Source organism: Syngnathus scovelli, chromosome 10 (assembly GCF_024217435.2).
Source record: "Syngnathus scovelli strain Florida chromosome 10, RoL_Ssco_1.2, whole genome shotgun sequence".
In the NCBI taxonomy this organism is placed as follows: domain Eukaryota; kingdom Metazoa; phylum Chordata; class Actinopteri; order Syngnathiformes; family Syngnathidae; genus Syngnathus; species Syngnathus scovelli.
The window spans coordinates 3,489,033-3,506,409 of record NC_090856.1 but is presented as its reverse complement, the minus strand read 5'-3'; the positions used below and the strand labels follow the sequence as shown (position 1 = coordinate 3,506,409).

The 17,377-nt window shown below is 46.2% G+C and overlaps 1 protein-coding gene across 8 annotated transcripts in view; it reads right to left on the bottom strand.

Moving 5' to 3' along the window:
- bloc1s2 (biogenesis of lysosomal organelles complex-1, subunit 2) overlaps positions 1-17,377 on the bottom strand; it is a 53,089-nt gene that overhangs the window by 13,894 nt on the left and 21,818 nt on the right. For 2 of the 8 annotated variants that reach the window (XR_011087539.1, XR_011087541.1), the window contains exon 5: positions 16,176-16,315. Coding sequence is in view for 1 of the 8 variants with exons in the window: in XM_049725650.2 (XP_049581607.1) it covers positions 16,296-16,315 (20 nt within the window). In the remaining 7 variants the exon portion in view is untranslated. Of the gene's footprint in view, positions 1-11,221; positions 16,316-17,377 lie in introns of those variants that run through there. The other 6 variants (XR_007482707.2, XR_011087536.1, XR_011087537.1 and 3 more) reach the window with 6 other exon arrangements.

Here is a 17,377-nt window from a genome sequence, read left to right as displayed (position 1 = left end):
GACAGGTGTGCTCAAGGGGAGTTATCATATGCAGGTGCCACCAAGCGCGTGGCGGCGTACAGTTTCTCAGGTAAGCTAGCACGCTAGCAAATGTTTGTCGTCTCCTGCTGTTTTTCACGACGGACGCCGTGTTTGTTGCACGATTTTCGCGCTCAAGGGGAGTTCTCAAATGCAGGTGCGCAATGCACAATGATCATGAGCAGCAGGGGGGGGCCCCATTTCAACCCCTTACACTGAGTGCCAAGCAGGGAAGAAATGGGTACCATTGTTATAGTCACTGGTATGACTCGGCAGGGGTTTGAACCCACCACCTCCCAATCTCAGGGCGGACACTCTCCTCTTAGGCCACTGAGCTGGTAAACACTTGTATCGTAGTATAACACTTATAGTCGTTTTTAAATAACGTGTATACCTGTATACGCCTAAATATTGTTATCCAATATATCTACTGCAATTTCACATTAGATTGCTGGTTTGAAATTTCATTTCAAATTGTACTTTGCTAGGTGTTCGTGTACACAACGTGTTGTGATGACATCTGCTGTGGAGTCTTCACTGATCTAGTCGCTTGTGAGCTGCTCCATAAAACCATACAGGTTCCGTGCACTGAGAGCAAGGCTTCCATAGGGTAGTGGTTAGTGCTCTGGGCTTTCACCCCAGCGACCCAGGTTCGAATCTCAGTGGGACCAAAAACTTTTATCATAGAAAACACAGTTGCTCGTGTAACCATATAACCATACATGTTCCATCCTCTGAGAGCAAGGCTTCCATAGGGTAGTGGTTAGTGTTCTGGGCTTTCACCCCAGCGACCCAGGTTCGAATCTCAGTGGGACCAAAAACTTTTATCATAGAAAATTTGCAACCCAGTTGCTCGTGTAACCATAAAACCATACATGTTCCATGCACTGAGAGCAAGGCTTCCATAGGGTAGTGGTTAGTGCTCTGGGCTTTCACCCCAGCGACCCAGGTTCGAATCTCAGTGGGACCAAAAGCTTTTATCACAGAAAATTTGCAACACAGTTGCTCATGTAACCATAAAACCATACATGTTCCATGCACTGAGAGCAAGGCTTCCATAGGGTAGTGGTTAGTGTTCTGGGCTTTCACCCCAGCGACCCAGGTTCGAATCTCAGTGGGACCAAAAACTTTTGTCATAGAAAATTTGCAACACAGTTGCTCGTGTAACCATAAAACCATACAGATTCCGTGCACTGAGAGCAAGGCTTCCATAGGGTAGTGGTTAGTGCTCTGGGCTTTCACCCTAGAGACCCAGGTTCGAATCTCAGTGGGACCCAAAACTTTTATCATAGAAAATTTGCAACACAGTTGCTCGTGTAACCATAAAACCATACATGTTCCATGCACTGAGAGCAAGGCTTCCATAGGGTAGTGGTTAGTGTTCTGGGCTTTCACCCCAGCGACCCAGGTTCGAATCTCAGTGGGACCAAAAACTTTTATCACAGAAAATTTGCAACACAGTTGCTCGTGTAACCATAAAACCATACACGTTCCATGCACTGAAAGCAAGGCTTCCATAGGGTAGTGGTTAGTGCTCTGGGCTTTCACCCCAGCGACCTAGGTTCGAATCTCAGTGGGACCAAAAACTTTTATCACAGAAAATTTGCAGCACAGTTGCTCATGTAACCATAAAACCATACATGTTCCATGCACTGAGCGCAAGGCTTCCATAGGGTAGTGGTTAGTGTTCTGGGCTTTCACCCCAGCGACCCAGGTTCGAATCTCAGTGGGACCAAAAACTTTTATCATAGAAAATTTGCAACACAGTTGCTCGTGTAACCATAAAACCATACAGGTTCTGTGCACTGAGAGCAAGGCTTCCATAGGGTAGTGGTTAGTGCTCTGGGCTTTCACCCCAGCGACCCAGGTTCGAATCTCAGTGGGACCAAAAACTTTTATCATAGAACATTTGCAACCCAGTTGCTCGCGTAACCATAAAACCATACATGTTCCATGCACTGAGAGCAAGGCTTCCATAGGGTAGTGGTTAGTGTTCTGGGCTTTCACCCCAGTGACCCAGGTTCGAATCTCAGTGGGACCAAAACTTTTGTCATAGAAAATTTGCAACACAGTTGCTCGTGTAACCATATAACCATACTAGGGCTAGGGTTAGCGCTAGGGTTGGGGTTAGAGCTAGGGTTGGGGTTAGGGTTAATGTTAGGATTAGGGTTAGAGCTAGGGTTAGAGCTGGGGTTAGGGCTAGAGCTAGGGCTAGGGTTAGGGTTAGTGCTAGGGTTAGGGTTAGAGCTAGGGTTAGGGTAAGTGTTAGGGTTAGTGCTAGGGTTAGAGCTAGGGTCAGGGTTAGAGCTAGGGTTAGGGTTAGAGCTGGGGTTAGTGCTAGGGTTAGGGTTAGTGCTAGGGTTAGTGCTAGGGTTAGGGTTAGTGCTAGGGTTAGTGCTAGGGTTAGGGCTAGGGTTAGTGCTAGGGTTAGGGTTAGAGCTAGGGTTAGAGCTAGGGTTAGAGTTAGAGCTAGGGTTAGGGTTAGGGTTAGTGCTAGGGTTAGAGCTAGGGTTAGGGTTAGAGGTAGGGTTAGGGTTAGAGCTAGAGTTAGGGTTAGGGTTAGAGCTAGGGTTAGGGTTTGAGCTAGGGTTAGGGTTTGAGCTGGGGTTAGGGTTAGAGCTAGGGTTGGGGTTAGGGTTAGAGGTAGGATTAGGGTTAGAGCTAGGGTCAGGGTTAGAGCTAGGGTTAGGGTTAGAGCTGGGGTTAGTGCTAGGGTTAGTGCTAGGGTTAGTGCTAGGGTTAATGCTAGGGTTAGTGCTAGTGCTAGGGCTAGGGTTAGGGTTAGGGTTAGTGCTAGGGTTAGGGTTAGAGCTAGGGTTAGGGTTAGAGCTAGGGTTAGAGTTAGAGCTAGGGTTAGGGTTAGGGCTAGGGTTAGCGCTAGGGTTGGGGTTAGAGCTAGGGTTGGGGTTAGGGTTAGAGGTAGGATTAGGGTTAGAGCTAGGGTTAGGGTTAGAGCTGGGGTTAGGGTTAGAGCTAGGGTTAGTGCTAGGGTTAGTGCTACGGTTAGGGTTAGTGCTAGGGTTAGAGCTAGGGTCAGGGTTAGCGCTAGGGTTAGGGTTAGAGCTGGGGTTAGTGCTAGGGTTAGGGTTAGTGCTAGGGTTAGTGCTAGGGTTAGGGTTAGTGCTAGTGTTGGGGCTAGGGTTAGGGTTAGTGCTAAGGTTAGGGTTAGAGCTAGGGTTAGGGTTAGAGCTAGGGTTAGGGTAAGTGCTAGGGTTATGGTTAGGGTTAGTGCTAGGGTTAGAGCTAGGGTCAGGGTTAGAGCTAGGGTTAGGGTTAGAGCTGGGGTTAGTGCTAGGGTTAGGGTTAGTGCTAGGTTTAGTGCTAGGGTTAGTGCTAGTGTTAGGGCTAGGGTTAGGGTTAGTGCTAAGGTTAGGGTTAGAGCTAGGGTTAGGGTTAGAGGTAGGGTTAGAGTTAGAGCTAGGGTTAGGGCTAGGGTTAGAGTTAGCGCTAGGGTTAAGGTTAGAGCTAGGGTTAGCGCTAGGGTTAGGGTTAGAGCTAGGGTTGGGGTTAGAGCTAGGGTTGGGGTTAGGGTTAGAGGTAGGATTAGGGTTAGAGCTAGGGTTAGGGTTAGAGCTGGGGTTAGGGTTAGAGCTAGGGTTAGTGCTAGGGTTAGTGCTAGGGTAAGGGTTAGTGCTAGGGTTAGTGCTAGGGTTAGAGCTAGGGTTAGGGTTAGAGCTAGGGTTAGGGTTAGAGCTAGAGTTAGGGTTAGGGTTAGAGCTAGGGTTAGGGTTTGAGCTAGGGTTAGGGTTTGAGCTGGGGTTAGGGTTAGTGCTAGGGTTAGTGCTAGGGTTAGTGCTAGGGTTAGGGTTAGTGCTAGGGTTAGGGTTAGTGCTAGGGTTAGGGTGAGGGCTAGGGTTAGAGCTAGGGTTAGGGTTAGGGCTAGGGTTAGGGTTAGGGTTAGTGCTAGGGTTAGGGTTAGAGCTAGGGTTAGAGCTAGGGTTAGAGTTAGAGCTAGGGTTAGGGCTAGGGTTAGCGCTAGGGTTGGGGTAGAGCTAGGGTTGGGGTTAGGGTTAGAGGTAGGATTAGGGTTAGAGCTAGGGTTAGGGTTAGAGCTAGGGTTAGTGCTAGGGTTAGGGTTAGTGCTAGGGTTAGAGCTAGGGTCAGGGTTAGAGCTAGGGTTAGGGTTAGGGTTAGGGTTAGTGCTAGGGTTAGTGCTAGGGTTAGGGTTAGTGCTAGGGTTAGGGCTAGGGTTAGGGTTAGTGCTAAGGTTAGGGTTAGTGCTAGGGTTAGGGTTAGAGCTAGGGTTAGAGTTAGAGCTAGGGTTAGGGTTAGGGCTAGGGTTAGAGTTAGCGCTAGGGTTAGGGTTAGAGCTAGGGTTAGCGCTAGGGTTAGGGTTAGAGCTAGGGTTGGGGTTAGCGCTAGGGTTGGGGTTAGGGTTAGAGGTAGGATTAGGGTTAGAGCTAGGGTTAGAGCTGGGGTTAGTGCTAGGGTTAGGGTTAGTGCTAGGGTTAGTGCTAGGGTTAGGGCTAGGGTTAGGGTTAGTGCTAGGGTTAGGGTTAGAGCTAGGGTTAGGGTTAGTGCTAGGGTTAGTGCTAGGGTTAGGGCTAGGGTTAGTGCTAGGGTTAGGGTTAGAGCTAGGGTTAGGGTTAGAGCTGGGGTTAGGGTTAGTGCTAGGGTTAGTGCTAGGGTTAGTGCTAGGGTTAGTGCTAGGGTTAGGGTTAGTGCTAGGGTTAGAGCTAGGGTTAGGGTTAGAGCTGGGGTTAGTGCTAGGGTTAGGGTTAGAGCTAGGGTTAGAGTTAGAGCTAGGGTTAGGGTTAGGGCTAGGGTTAGAGTTAGCGCTAGGGTTAGGGTTAGAGCTAGGGTTAGCGCTAGGGTTAGGGTTAGAGCTAGGGTTGGGGTTAGAGCTAGGGTTGGGGTTAGGGTTAGAGGTAGGATTAGGGTTAGAGCTAGGGTTAGGGTTAGAGCTGGGGTTAGTGCTAGGGTTAGGGTTAGTGCTAGGGTTAGTGCTAGAGTTAGGGCTAGGGTTAGTGCTAGGGTTAGAGCTAGGTGGTAGTTTTTTTTTTACTACCATGTATGGTAGTTTTTTTTTTTTTTTTTTTCCCCCCCCAAAAAAAAAAAAAAAAATGGTAGTTTTTTTTTTAAACTACCATGTATGGTAGTTTTTTTTTTTTTCCTTCCCCAAAAAAAATGGTAGTTTTTTTTTTAAACTACCATGTATGGTAGTTTTTTTTTTTTTCCCCCAAAAAAAAAAAAAAAATGGTAGTTTTTTTTTAAACTACCATGTATGGTAGTTTTTTTTTTTTCTCCCCAAAAAAAAAAAAAAAATGGTAGTTTTTTTTTAAACTACCATGTATGGTAGTTTTTTTTTTTTCTCCCCAAAAAAAAAAAAAAAAAAAATGGTAGTTTTTTTTTAAACTACCATGTATGGTAGTTTTTTTTTTTTCCTCCCAAAAAGAAAAAAAAAATGGTAGTTTAAAAAAAAACTACCATGTATGTTTTTTTTTTTTGGGGGGGAAAAAAAAAAAACTACCATACATGGTAGTTTAAAAAAAAACTACCATTTTTTCGGTAGTTTAAAAAAAACTACCATTTTTTTTTCTTTTTGGGGAAAAAAAAAAAAAAAACTACCATACATGGTAGTTTAAAAAAAAACTACCATTTTTTTTTTTTTTTTTGGGAAGAAAAAAAAACAAACAAAAAAAAAAACTACCATACTTTTTTTTTAAAAAACCCCAGCTCAAACCCTAACCCGAGCTCAAACCCTAACCCTAGCTCTAACCCTAACCCCAACCCTAGCTCTAACCCTAACCCTAGCTCTAACCCTAACCCCAACCCTAGCGCTAACCCTAGCACTAACCCTAACCCTAGCACTAACCCCAGCTCTAACCCTAACCCTAGCTCTAACCCTGACCCTAGCTCTAACCCTAGCACTAACCCTAACCCTAACCCTAACCCTAGCACTAACCCTAACCCTAGCACTAACCCTAGCACTAACCCTAGCTCTAACCCTAACCCTAGCTCTAACCCTAATCCTACCTCTAACCCTAACCCCAACCCTAGCTCTAACCCCAACCCTAGCTCTAACCCTAACCCTAGCGCTAACCCTAGCCCTAACCCTAACCCTAACCCTAGCTCTAACTCTAACCCTAGCTCTAACCCTAACCCTAGCACTAACCCTAGCCCTAACCCTAGCACTAACCCTAGCACTAACCCTAACCCTAGCACTAACCCTAGCACTAACTCTAACCCTAACCCTAGCTCTAACCCTGACCCTAGCTCTAACCCTAATCCTACCTCTAACCCCAACCCTAGCTCTAACCCCAACCATAGCTCTAACCCTAACCCTAGCTCTAACCCTAACCCTAGCGCTAACTCTAACCCTAGCCCTAACCCTAACCCTAGCTCTAACTCTAACCCTAGCTCTAACCCTAACCCTAGCACTAACCCTAGCTCTAACCCTAACCCCAGCTCTAACCCTAACCCTAGCTCTAACCCTAATCCTACCTCTAACCCTAACCCCAACCCTAGCTCTAACCCCAACCCTAGCTCTAACCCTAGCACTAACCCTAGCCCTAACCCTAGCTCTAACCCTAGCTCTAACCCTAACCCTAGCTCTAACCCTAACCCTAGCACTAACCCTAACCCTAGCCCTAACCCTAGCACTAACCCTAGCACTAACCCTAACCCTAGCTCTAACCCTAACCCTAGCACTAACCCTAGCCCTAACCCTAGCACTAACCCTAGCACTAACCCTAACCCTAGCAGTAACCCCAGCTCTAACCCTAACCCTAGCTCTAACCCTAATCCTACCTCTAACCCTAACCCCAACCCTAGCTCTAACCCCAACCCTAGCTCTAACCCTAACCCTAGCGCTAACCCTAGCTCTAACCCTAACCCTAGCGCTAACTCTAACCCTAGCCCTAACCCTAACCCTAGCTCTAACTCTAACCCTAGCTCTAACCCTAACCCTAGCTCTAACCCTAACCTTAGCACTAACCCTAACCCTAGCCCTAACCCTAGCACTAACCCTAACCCTAGCACTAACCCTACCACTAACCCTAACCCTAACCCTAACCCCAGCTCTAACCCTAACCCTAGCTCTAACCCTGACCCTAGCTCTAACCCTAGCACTAACCCTAACCCTAGCACTAACCCTAGCACTAACCCTAGCTCTAACCCTAACCCCAGCTCTAACCCTAACCCTAGCTCTAACCCTAATCCTACCTCTAACCCTAACCCCAACCCTAGCTCTACCCCAACCCTAGCGCTAACCCTAGCCCTAACCCTAACCCTAACTCTAACCCTAGCTCTAACCCTAGCTCTAACCCTAACCCTAGCACTAACCCTAACCCTAGCCCTAACCCTAACCCTAGCACTAACCCTAGCCCTCACCCTAACCCTAGCACTAACCCTAACCCTAGCACTAACCCTAACCCTAGCACTAACCCTAACCCTAGCACTAACCCTAGCACTAACCCTAGCACTAACCCTAACCCCAGCTCAAACCCTAACCCTAGCTCAAACCCTAACCCTAGCTCTAACCCTAACCCTAACTCTAGCTCTAACCCTAACCCTAGCTCTAACCCTAACCCTAGCTCTAACCCTAGCATTAACCCTAGCACTAACCCTAACCCTAGCACTAACCCTAGCACTAACCCTAGCTCTAACCCTAACCCCAGCTCTAACCCTAACCCTAGCTCTAACCCTAATCCTACCTCTAACCCTAACCCCAACCCTAGCTCTAACCCCAACCCTAGCTCTAACCCTAACCCTAGCGCTAACCCTAGCTCTAACCTTAACCCTAGCGCTAACTCTAACCCTAGCCCTAACCCTAGCTCTAACTCTAACCCTAGCTCTAACCCTAACCCTAGCTCTAACCCTAACCTTAGCACTAACCCTAACCCTAGCCCTAACACTAGCACTAACCCTAACCCTAGCACTAAACCTAGCACTAATCCTAACCCTAGCACTAACCCCAGCTCTAACCCTAGCTCTAACCCTGACCCTAGCTCTAACCCTAGCACTAACCCTAACCATAACCCTAGCACTTACCCTAACCCTAGCTCTAACCCTAACCCTAGCTCTAACCCTAACCTTAGCACTAACCCTAACCCTAGCCCTAACACTAGCACTAACCCTAACCCTAGCACTAACCCTAACCCTAGCACTAACCCCAGCTCTAACCCTAACCCTAGCTCTAACCCTGACCCTAGCTCTAACCCTAGCACTAACCCTAACCCTAGCACTAACCCTAGCACTAACCCTAGCACTAACCCTAGCTCTAACCCTAACCCCAGCTCTAACCCTAACCCTAGCTCTAACCCTAATCCTACCTCTAACCCTAACCCCAACCCTAGCTCTAACCCCAACCCTAGCGCTAACCCTAGCCCTAACCCTAACCCTAGCTCTAACTCTAACCCTAGCTCTAACCCTAACCCTAGCTCTAACCCTAACCCTAGCACTAACCCTAACCCTAACCCTAGCCCTAGCACTAGCACTAACCCTATCATTAACCCTAACCCTAGCACTAACCCTAGCACTAACCCTAGCACTAACCCCAGCTCTAACCCTAACCCTAGCTCTAACCCTGACCCTAGCTCTAACCCTAATCCTACCTCTAACCCTAACCCCAACCCTAGCTCTAACCCTAACCCCAGCTCAAACCCTAACCCTAGCTCAAACCCTAACCCTAGCTCTAACCCTAACTCTAGCTCTAACCCTAACCCTAGCTCTAACCCTAACCCTAGCTCTAACCCTAGCACTAACCCTAGCACTAACCCTAACCCTAGCCCTAACCCTAACCCTAGCTCTAACTCTAACCCTAGCTCTAACCCTAACCCTAGCTCTAACCCTAACCCTAGCACTAACCCTAGCCCTAACCCTAGCACTAACCCTAGCACTAACCCTAGCACTAACCCTAGCACTAACCCTAACCCTAGCACTAACCCCAGCTCTAACCCTAACCCTAGCTCTAACCCTGACCCTAGCTCTAACCCTAGCACTAACCCTAACCCTAGCACTTACCCTAACCCTAGCTCTAACCCTAACCCTAACCCTAGCACTAACCCTAACCCTAGCTCTAGCCCTAACCCCAGCTCTAACCCTAATCCTACCTCTAACCCTAACCCCAACCCTAGCTCTAACCCCAACCCTAGCGCTAACCCTAGCCCTAGTATGGTTATATGGTTACACGAGCAACTGTGTTGCAAATTTTCTATGACAAAAGTTTTGGTCCCACTGAGATTCGAACCTGGGTCACTGGGGTGAAAGGCCAGAACACTAACCACTACCCTATGGAAGCCTTGCTCTCAGTGCATGGAACATGTATGGTTTTATGGTTACACGAGCAACTGTGTTGCAAATTTTCTATGATAAAAGTTTTGGGTCCCACTGAGATTCGAACCTGGGTCTCTAGGGTGAAAGCCCAGAACACTAACCACTACCCTATGGAAGCCTTGCTCTCAGTGCATGGAATATGTATGGTTTTATGGTTACATGAGCAACTGTGTTGCAAATTTTCTGTGATAAAAGCTTTTGGTCCCACTGAGATTCGAACCTGGGTCGCTGGGGTGAAAGCCCAGAGCACTAACCACTACCCTATGGAAGCCTTGCTCTCAGTGCACAGAACCTGTATGGTTTTATGGTTACACGAGCAACTGTGTTGCAAATTTTCTATGGTAAAAGTTTTTGGTCCCACTGAGATTCGAACCTGGGTCGCTGGGGTGAAAGCTCAGAACACTAACCACTACCCTATGGAAGCCTTGCTCTCAGTGCATGGAACATGTATGGTTTTATGGTTACATGAGCAACTGTGTTGCAAATTTTCTGTGATAAAAGCTTTTGGTCCCACTGAGATTCGAACCTGGGTCGCTGGGGTGAAAGCCCAGAGCACTAACCACTACCCTATGGAAGCCTTGCTCTCAGTGCATGGAACATGTATGGTTTTATGGTTACATGAGCAACTGTGTTGCAAATTTTCTGTGATAAAAGTTTTTGGTTCCACTGAGATTCGAACCTGGGTCGCTGGGGTGAAAGCCCAGAGCACTAACCACTACCCTATGGAAGCCTTGCTCTCAGTGTACGGAACCTGTATGGTTTTATGGAGCAGCTCACAAGCGACTAGATCAGTGAAGACTCCACAGCAGATGTCATCACAACACGTGTACACGAACACCTAGCAAAGTACAATTTGAAATGAAATTTCAAACCAGCAATCTAATGTGAAATTGCAGTAGATATATTGGATAACAATATTTAGGCGTATACAGGTATACACGTTATTTAAAAACGACTATAAGTGTTATACTACGATACAAGTGTTTACCAGCTCAGTGGCCTAAGAGGAGAGTGTCCGCCCTGAGATTGGGAGGTGGTGGGTTCAAACCCCTGCCGAGTCATACCAGTGACTATAACAATGGTACCCATTTCTTCCCTGCTTGGCACTCAGTGTAAGGGGTTGAAATGGGGCCCCCCCCCTGCTGCTCACAATCATTGGGACTTTTGGCATGGGTGTCCAAGTCCAGTCCTCGAGGACTGGTAGTATCAAATGATCAGTTCATCCTCACGTTCTGCAGGAGCCTGATCATTGAATCAGGTGTGTTTAACAAGGGAAACTTGGAAAACATGGAGGAATGCGGCCCTCGAGGACTGGACTTGGACACCCCTGCTTTACAATGTTAAAGAAGCTAATTCCGGTTTGCAGTAAGTTGTTCACTCTTGATTGGGAAAACATTCTTACTTCTTACTATAGAAAGTCATTTTTAAAATGATAGCCTTACTATACATTCAGATCATGCAAACTCCACACAAGGAGGACTCGAACGCGCACCCTCCTAAATACGAGGCGGACGTGTTAAACAGCGTACCACCATTTTAGCATATACAAGTATTAACCTATTTGGTTTAAAAGGAGGACACAAACGGGTGCAGGCAGTTTGTGCGTGTAGGCGGGAGCAGAAGGATTAATATTCCGGATTAATGCGCTGTTTTGGACAACGATCCCGTATGAGTAAGTTTTTGTCTGGCACAAGAGGATCCTTTTTTTTTTTTGAAAATACAAACGTTCAATCCAGCGGGGGCGTTATATGTGCTCAGACGAGAGGCTCGTGTTAATTGTGGTACACAGGAGGGACGGGATTAACCTAATTCTTGTGTTCCCATTTTAGGGGGCCATAAAGGGGGAAATGTAGCCGGCTTCCAATTGAGTGGATTAACTCTCCTCAATTTGATTTCCTATTGAATACATGTAAAAATAACAGCATCATTAATTGATAAGATTTTGCTCCATTTATATATTTATTTCGTGTATGGCTGTCACAAAGCAGCCCCACAACATATTTGACATCAATCAAGTGTACCTAATGAAGTGTCACTTTGAGCGTTCCAGACAAACGCCAAGCAGATGTTTATTTGTTGTCGCCGTGAGACACGTGGAGCGTGGAGATAGTGTTTCTTCAACACATTAACTGTCCGTGTATATTTATGACCTCTCGGGGACAATGTCACGGATGTCTTCGGCTGCACTGAGGTGTTTTTTTGAGCTTCATGCCAGAGCTGGTAGGAATGTGAAAGCTGAAGGTAGGCTTCACTGCTGAGGTTTATTGTGGTGGTTGTAAAAGCTAAGCCGAACCATATTTTTGCTCTTGCATCTACAATCAGATTTCCAATCCATGTTCTCCCGGTCCCATCTGGTTCCACTCGGAGGCCGACATCAGAGATGGTGGACGACAATCCCCTTTCCCGTTATGATGCCTTGCTTATTTCCCGGCAGCGCCTGATGGATGCACTTACGAGGGAACCGACCAGCGCTCGTCATCAGATCAGATGCAATCTCTTGTTGGGCTCGTGGGGAGAGGAGGGTGGGGTGATGAATGACAGGACACTGGGTGAGAGTTCAGGGGTCAGGATGCAGGACCTCATGTGCTCGCAGGTCAGGGGGTTAACAGGTAATGCGCTTGATTGTTGAGGGATGAAAGCCAAAGGCTCGTTTATGGCGGAGAGGAAGAGGAGGGGGACTGAGACCCTCCTTTTCGTCATCTTCGTCCTTCCCTGTCTATTGTCTTCTGTCACTCGCTTTATCTCTTTTTTTGTTCGTGTGACAGAAGAGTCACACTTTTTACGTCTTCTTTTATGTGTCGGAAATGCTTACTCGGCGGAAAAGCTGCCACCCTAAAAAGAAGGAGCGTTTGACCTTGGGGAAAGGTCAGACACAAACAATGACACAATGCAAAGTGCAGGTTTATTGAATGTGGTATTTCATTTGTGAAGGTTGGATGGTTAACTCTTAGATCACGGAGGAAAGTCTCAACGCTTGCATGAAGCTTAACCTCATCAAGTACCAACCAGACTACAAAGACATCAGCAAATCCATGCAGCACCAGAAGTCGCATTAATTATAACAGTTTTTTAAAAAAAATATATTAAATGGCTCTCACTGAAACAAATCTCCAAATATTTTGCTTTTATGGCTCTCTTAGTCAAAAAGGTTCCCGACCCCTGATCTAAGGGTTAAAAGAAAAAATGCATCGTTTTCTTCATTGTTTGGAATATTAAAGGACCCGTCAAGGAGTTAGACAGAGCAGGCCCTCTGACAGACATGTATTTATGTGCTGACAGGAGGAAAGATGCAATGTGTACCCAGGTTAGGGCTCAGCTCCAGTGGGGTGAACGGCGCGTTTCTCTCCCCTCCTGTGGCTGCCGTCCCACAATCCTTCATTCACACACTGCTTCTATATGCAGAACACCTTCCCAGAGCTCAATGTGGGAGGACCATGAGGGAAAAGACACACTGAGGAGGTTCTTGAATTTTTTTGGGACCACTGAAGGTATAATGTAGCCAAGTTCCCAAGAGAGAGAGAGAGTGAGTTCATTTTTTGTATTTCACATTTACAGAAGCACCATTTATTCAGCGTGACTGAGGATGTGGATTATGAATATGATCTGTAAGAGAGCCTTCGGGGTGATTTATTCACACGCAGGGTACTGTCACTTACCGTTCAACACCAGACAGTAAAATGGTATACTCAATGCCTTCTAAGAAATGCCATGTCCCAAATAAATATGAGTGGATGTGGAAAATTAGGCATTCATTTTATTTTTATTTCCTATTTTTCATTTATTTTTATTTTTCTATGTTTTATTTGAATTTAAATATTTTACAAAAATAAAAACTATTGCACATTGACTAAACATCAACTCAATTCCACAGATAAATAAATAAATAAATAATAAATAAATAATAAAGTAGGGAAACTTGTCAAGTGACCGGGACGAGCGTCTTGACCTGAATTAATTGATCGTCGATAAAACAATTTTTTTTTTCCCCTGTGCGGCTTGGTGGCCCGGTACCAAGTGACCGATGCCGGTCCGCGGCCCGGTGGTTGGGGACCTCTGATTTAGTGGTTGCACAGCTTGTGCAATGTTAAATTGGAGCTGGCACAAACACACGTTCCCATCATTGTGCTTCGTACCCCCCTCTCCAAGCCCTCCCACCCTCCTTTCTGGTGTCTGTTATTATGAATGATGAAGAGAAGATGGCCTCCGCTGAGAGTTTGCAGGAGGTCAGAGGCAAAAAGAAAAGGCGGTTCTGGTCCGGCGCCAACATACACAAAACATACGCGCATTCCTCTTTGGGCTGAGGCTGAAGGCAAGTAATGAAAAATGCAGGCCAACAAGAGTGCATCCTAATAAAGAACCCCGGGGAGAGCTTTGCTAGCGCTAATGCTAAGGCCATGTTCGCAAGCATTGACAGTATAACAGTGCTCGTTTGAACAAATTCTTGAAAGATTCTCGAAATGAAGCCCAGGGGGGGAAGCGGTTCAGCTAAAATGGAAAAAAAAAGAAAGCCAGATGGTGACAAACACGTCATCTTCCCAAAAGAGCCTTTTCAAAAGCTTCCTTGTAAAGGTTGCTCAGTCCGGCAATGCTGAGCAAATGCTGACGGGATGAGACGTCATTGCGGGCTTCTTTGAAAGGCAGCGTCATGGATTGCTCACACGCCGCCATCTTGTGCGGGAATTTCTAAGTTCACATTCTCCACGCCATCTGCTCAACGCCTTACGGCTCCGGTTTCCACCTGCGCGTTTCCGGCGTTTTCCTGACTTGCTGGAAGAAAGCTGACCTCGGGATGTTTCAAAGAGCAGATGTTGATTGATGATATCAAAGCTGGTGACTGGTGTGGGATTTCAAATTGGGGCTTCATGTCTGGGTTAGGATTGGATTAGGGTTAATCGATGTGCAGAATTTGAGATCTGATTGATGGATCGCTCTTTCTGTGCACGCGTCATTTCTCAGTTGTGTGTCTGGAACGGCAAGACCCTCATGATAAGGCTCTCTTAGGACTACTCAGGTATTAGTATTTCTTTTGGACTCTCCCTACCATCGTTTTGAACATTACGACCTACACTGTCTTTTTGTTTGCACAACCATAAATCAGAATCAACCGCAGACAGATAAAAACAACTCCCTAGGATTGAGGTTTGTCCAAAGGATTTATCTCCAGGAAAAGATATGGCCAATGGGATGAGGTTTTATTTTGCCTTCAAGATAAAGGAAGATGTGATATCACAGAGATCAAAAGTCTTCAGATTGCCTTCAGGTTTGGGGTGGGAGGCGAAGATGGATGCAGCTAACTTGTCTTTTGGATGTTAGCATAACAAAACAGGCCAAAGTTTGCACTTCTGACAGATCCAATTTTTTAATGTAGGGTTTCAAGATGTATTATAATTGGATTGTGATGACTCCTTTCATTAGATGAAGGTCAAGTTGAAATTGACGTCTTGTCAGGAACATAAATAATGAGGCCAAGCAAGTCCAAAATGTCACCCGTCAGCCAAATCCAATGATGTTGTCAGGTTATTCTTTTTAATTAGAAGGCGCGACGGTGGACGTGTCAAAGTTCATCCCCCCCCCCATCTCGGCCATCCTGTTTCACGCCCGCGTGACGGAATATTCCAGTCGCTCATTATTTACGGGTGAAGAAAATGGCAGAAGGTGAACTTCCTGGAAAGATGGCAGAGCTGAGATAACGGCACGATGCCAGAGTGGAAGGCAGCAGCGTCGTTATATTTTCAAGCAAGATTTCACACAGCTTTCAAGTTTCAAGGGAAATCACGTTCACTTTCCTGTCTTTAACTTGGCACTTCCTTCGTTGCGGGAGATGAAACGCTCGTGTTAACAATACTAATAATGAGAACGCGTTTGATTACGGGATGCTCTTTTTGAACGGAGCCAACACTCCGACTCACTTGGGAACCAATGAATGTGCTCCTGACTGACCAGGAAATGTACGAAAGACACGCTACCGAGGTCATGACCCGATCAACACATGGAAGGATTTCTACCAGTAGTTGGCATTTATGATTTCTTTAATTTTTTAATTCATTTGCTTTTCTAATGTGGTAAATTGTAAAGAGATTTGATGGACACTCCCTATGATGGAAGACATTTTTAACTACTCTCGTCACTTCACGAACTCTATAATAACGTTTCATTTCGGAACATCCCTGCGTTAAGGGATTTAAAAGCACCGGCATGCATTTTTGACATATTTTTTTGTTCGGTGCGGTTATGACGTGACTTTGATTTATCGTCAGGCAGACGACCGCGCGACACAAGCAAAACAAAATCGCAGAAAATTAGCTCTCAGGGCAGGAAAGCCGCACAGTTTGAATTAAAGCCAAGAGCCCCGGAGAGCACGTTAGCCCTGCGGAACACCACATCACACAAATGGATGACGGGCCGAAAGCCCCGAGGAATGTTTGAGGGGACGACAGACGTGTGGAATGTGTTCAAATAAACGTCACGGTCGTCTAGAGCAGGATTTCTTAAAATCCAGAGACGACATTTGACATGGCTGAAATTTGCCTTTCATGTTTATTAGCATTAAGCTAAGGGAATTTAGCATTACGCTAAGCAAGGTCTCCTAAGGCAAAGCTGTGTTGAGGCATTCAAGCAGCACTAGTGACTCATAAACTTTTACTTCACAGTTTGTTCTATTTGGTTCCGCCATTAGCTTAGGCTAGCGTCAATGGTCAAACATGAGGGGAAGACTCCACCCGAGCTAAATGACGGCGAAAGCGTCTACGCACTTCCCACCAGCCTCAAAAACGAGGTGAAAGTGTGCGAGCCGGAGGAGGGGCTGATGGGAAGGCAGTGGCAGAAACAATAGAAGCATAAGGTGGATTATTTAGAGCCCAAGCGGTGATGAGACGACTTACTGAGGCTATCGGGACAGCGCTTCCTGACAGTGGAGCGTCATTTGATGGCCGCTTAACTGGCAGCTTCCTCTTCCTCCGCCCTTCCTCTTCCACGGCCGACAGCTTCCTTCTCGTGTCTGCTCAGGTTTTTCCTGGTTTTCCTGTGATGAGCGGCAACGCAGTAGAAATATGTTTTTAGTATCTTTTCCTGAATTAAACAGATAGTGAACATATTAAGCCAGAAAACAGCTAATGTTTTGTCCGTGTTTAATTTGATCATTTCACAAACACTTCAAATTTATGAGCCACACAAAAAAAATGAGGAAAACTAAAATGATTCAAAACAGTTTGTGACTAGCTGGAATGCATTTACTGTATTCCCGTCAGGTACTTTGGGAAGAGTCAAATGTGTGCTGTAAATGTTTACAATAGCCTGCAGAGTTTGTTTTTGTCACCATATTTTCATCTTAGTTTGTATCCAATATTTGCGAATTAGTGACACCTGCAGGACTTCAACGGAACTGCAACAGCAACTCCTCATGGAAGTGACAGTCATACTCACAAATGACGGGCACTATTATAGTGGGTGGTTACCCTGGGGGGTGGTCTTGCTCATGTTTACGCACTCTGCTGGGGATAAACCACACGTTGAACCCCGCAGCTCTAACCACAGAATTCCAGCAACATTCCTTCGGATTTATTCATTACGCCTCACAATACAAGTGATATTGAATCCGATGTCGCAACATAGGATTGTGAAAGGTACACATGCAAACTTCTAGTCGTAGCCAAGAGCATCCTCACAGAACCGAGACGACTTTTTGTGTTTGACGATGTGCCACATACAAAAATCAGGCGAAAATCTAATTTAGTGGGTCCAGTAATGAAACTTGGAAGTCGGGGCGCTCATAATTTGTCAAGGTACCGCCGTACCGACCACTAATATACGGTTAACCATACTCGGGAACTTTTGTGTTTTCAGTTAGGTGATGGTAGTGGTGGGGGGGGGTCACCCAAGCGTGGCCCTACCCCTCCCACCTCAAAAAGTCAAAGATCAAGTCCCGAGAGAGACAAGAGGGGCTGCAAGACGAGGTGAAATAAACAGAGGTGACGATGTAGCGGTAGTCCCTCAGGTGTGCGAGATGTCCAAGTTTGACAAAACTGCAGTGGCGTACAAAATATATTTAGGTTTTAAAAGAGCAGGATTATTTTAAAATAATGAC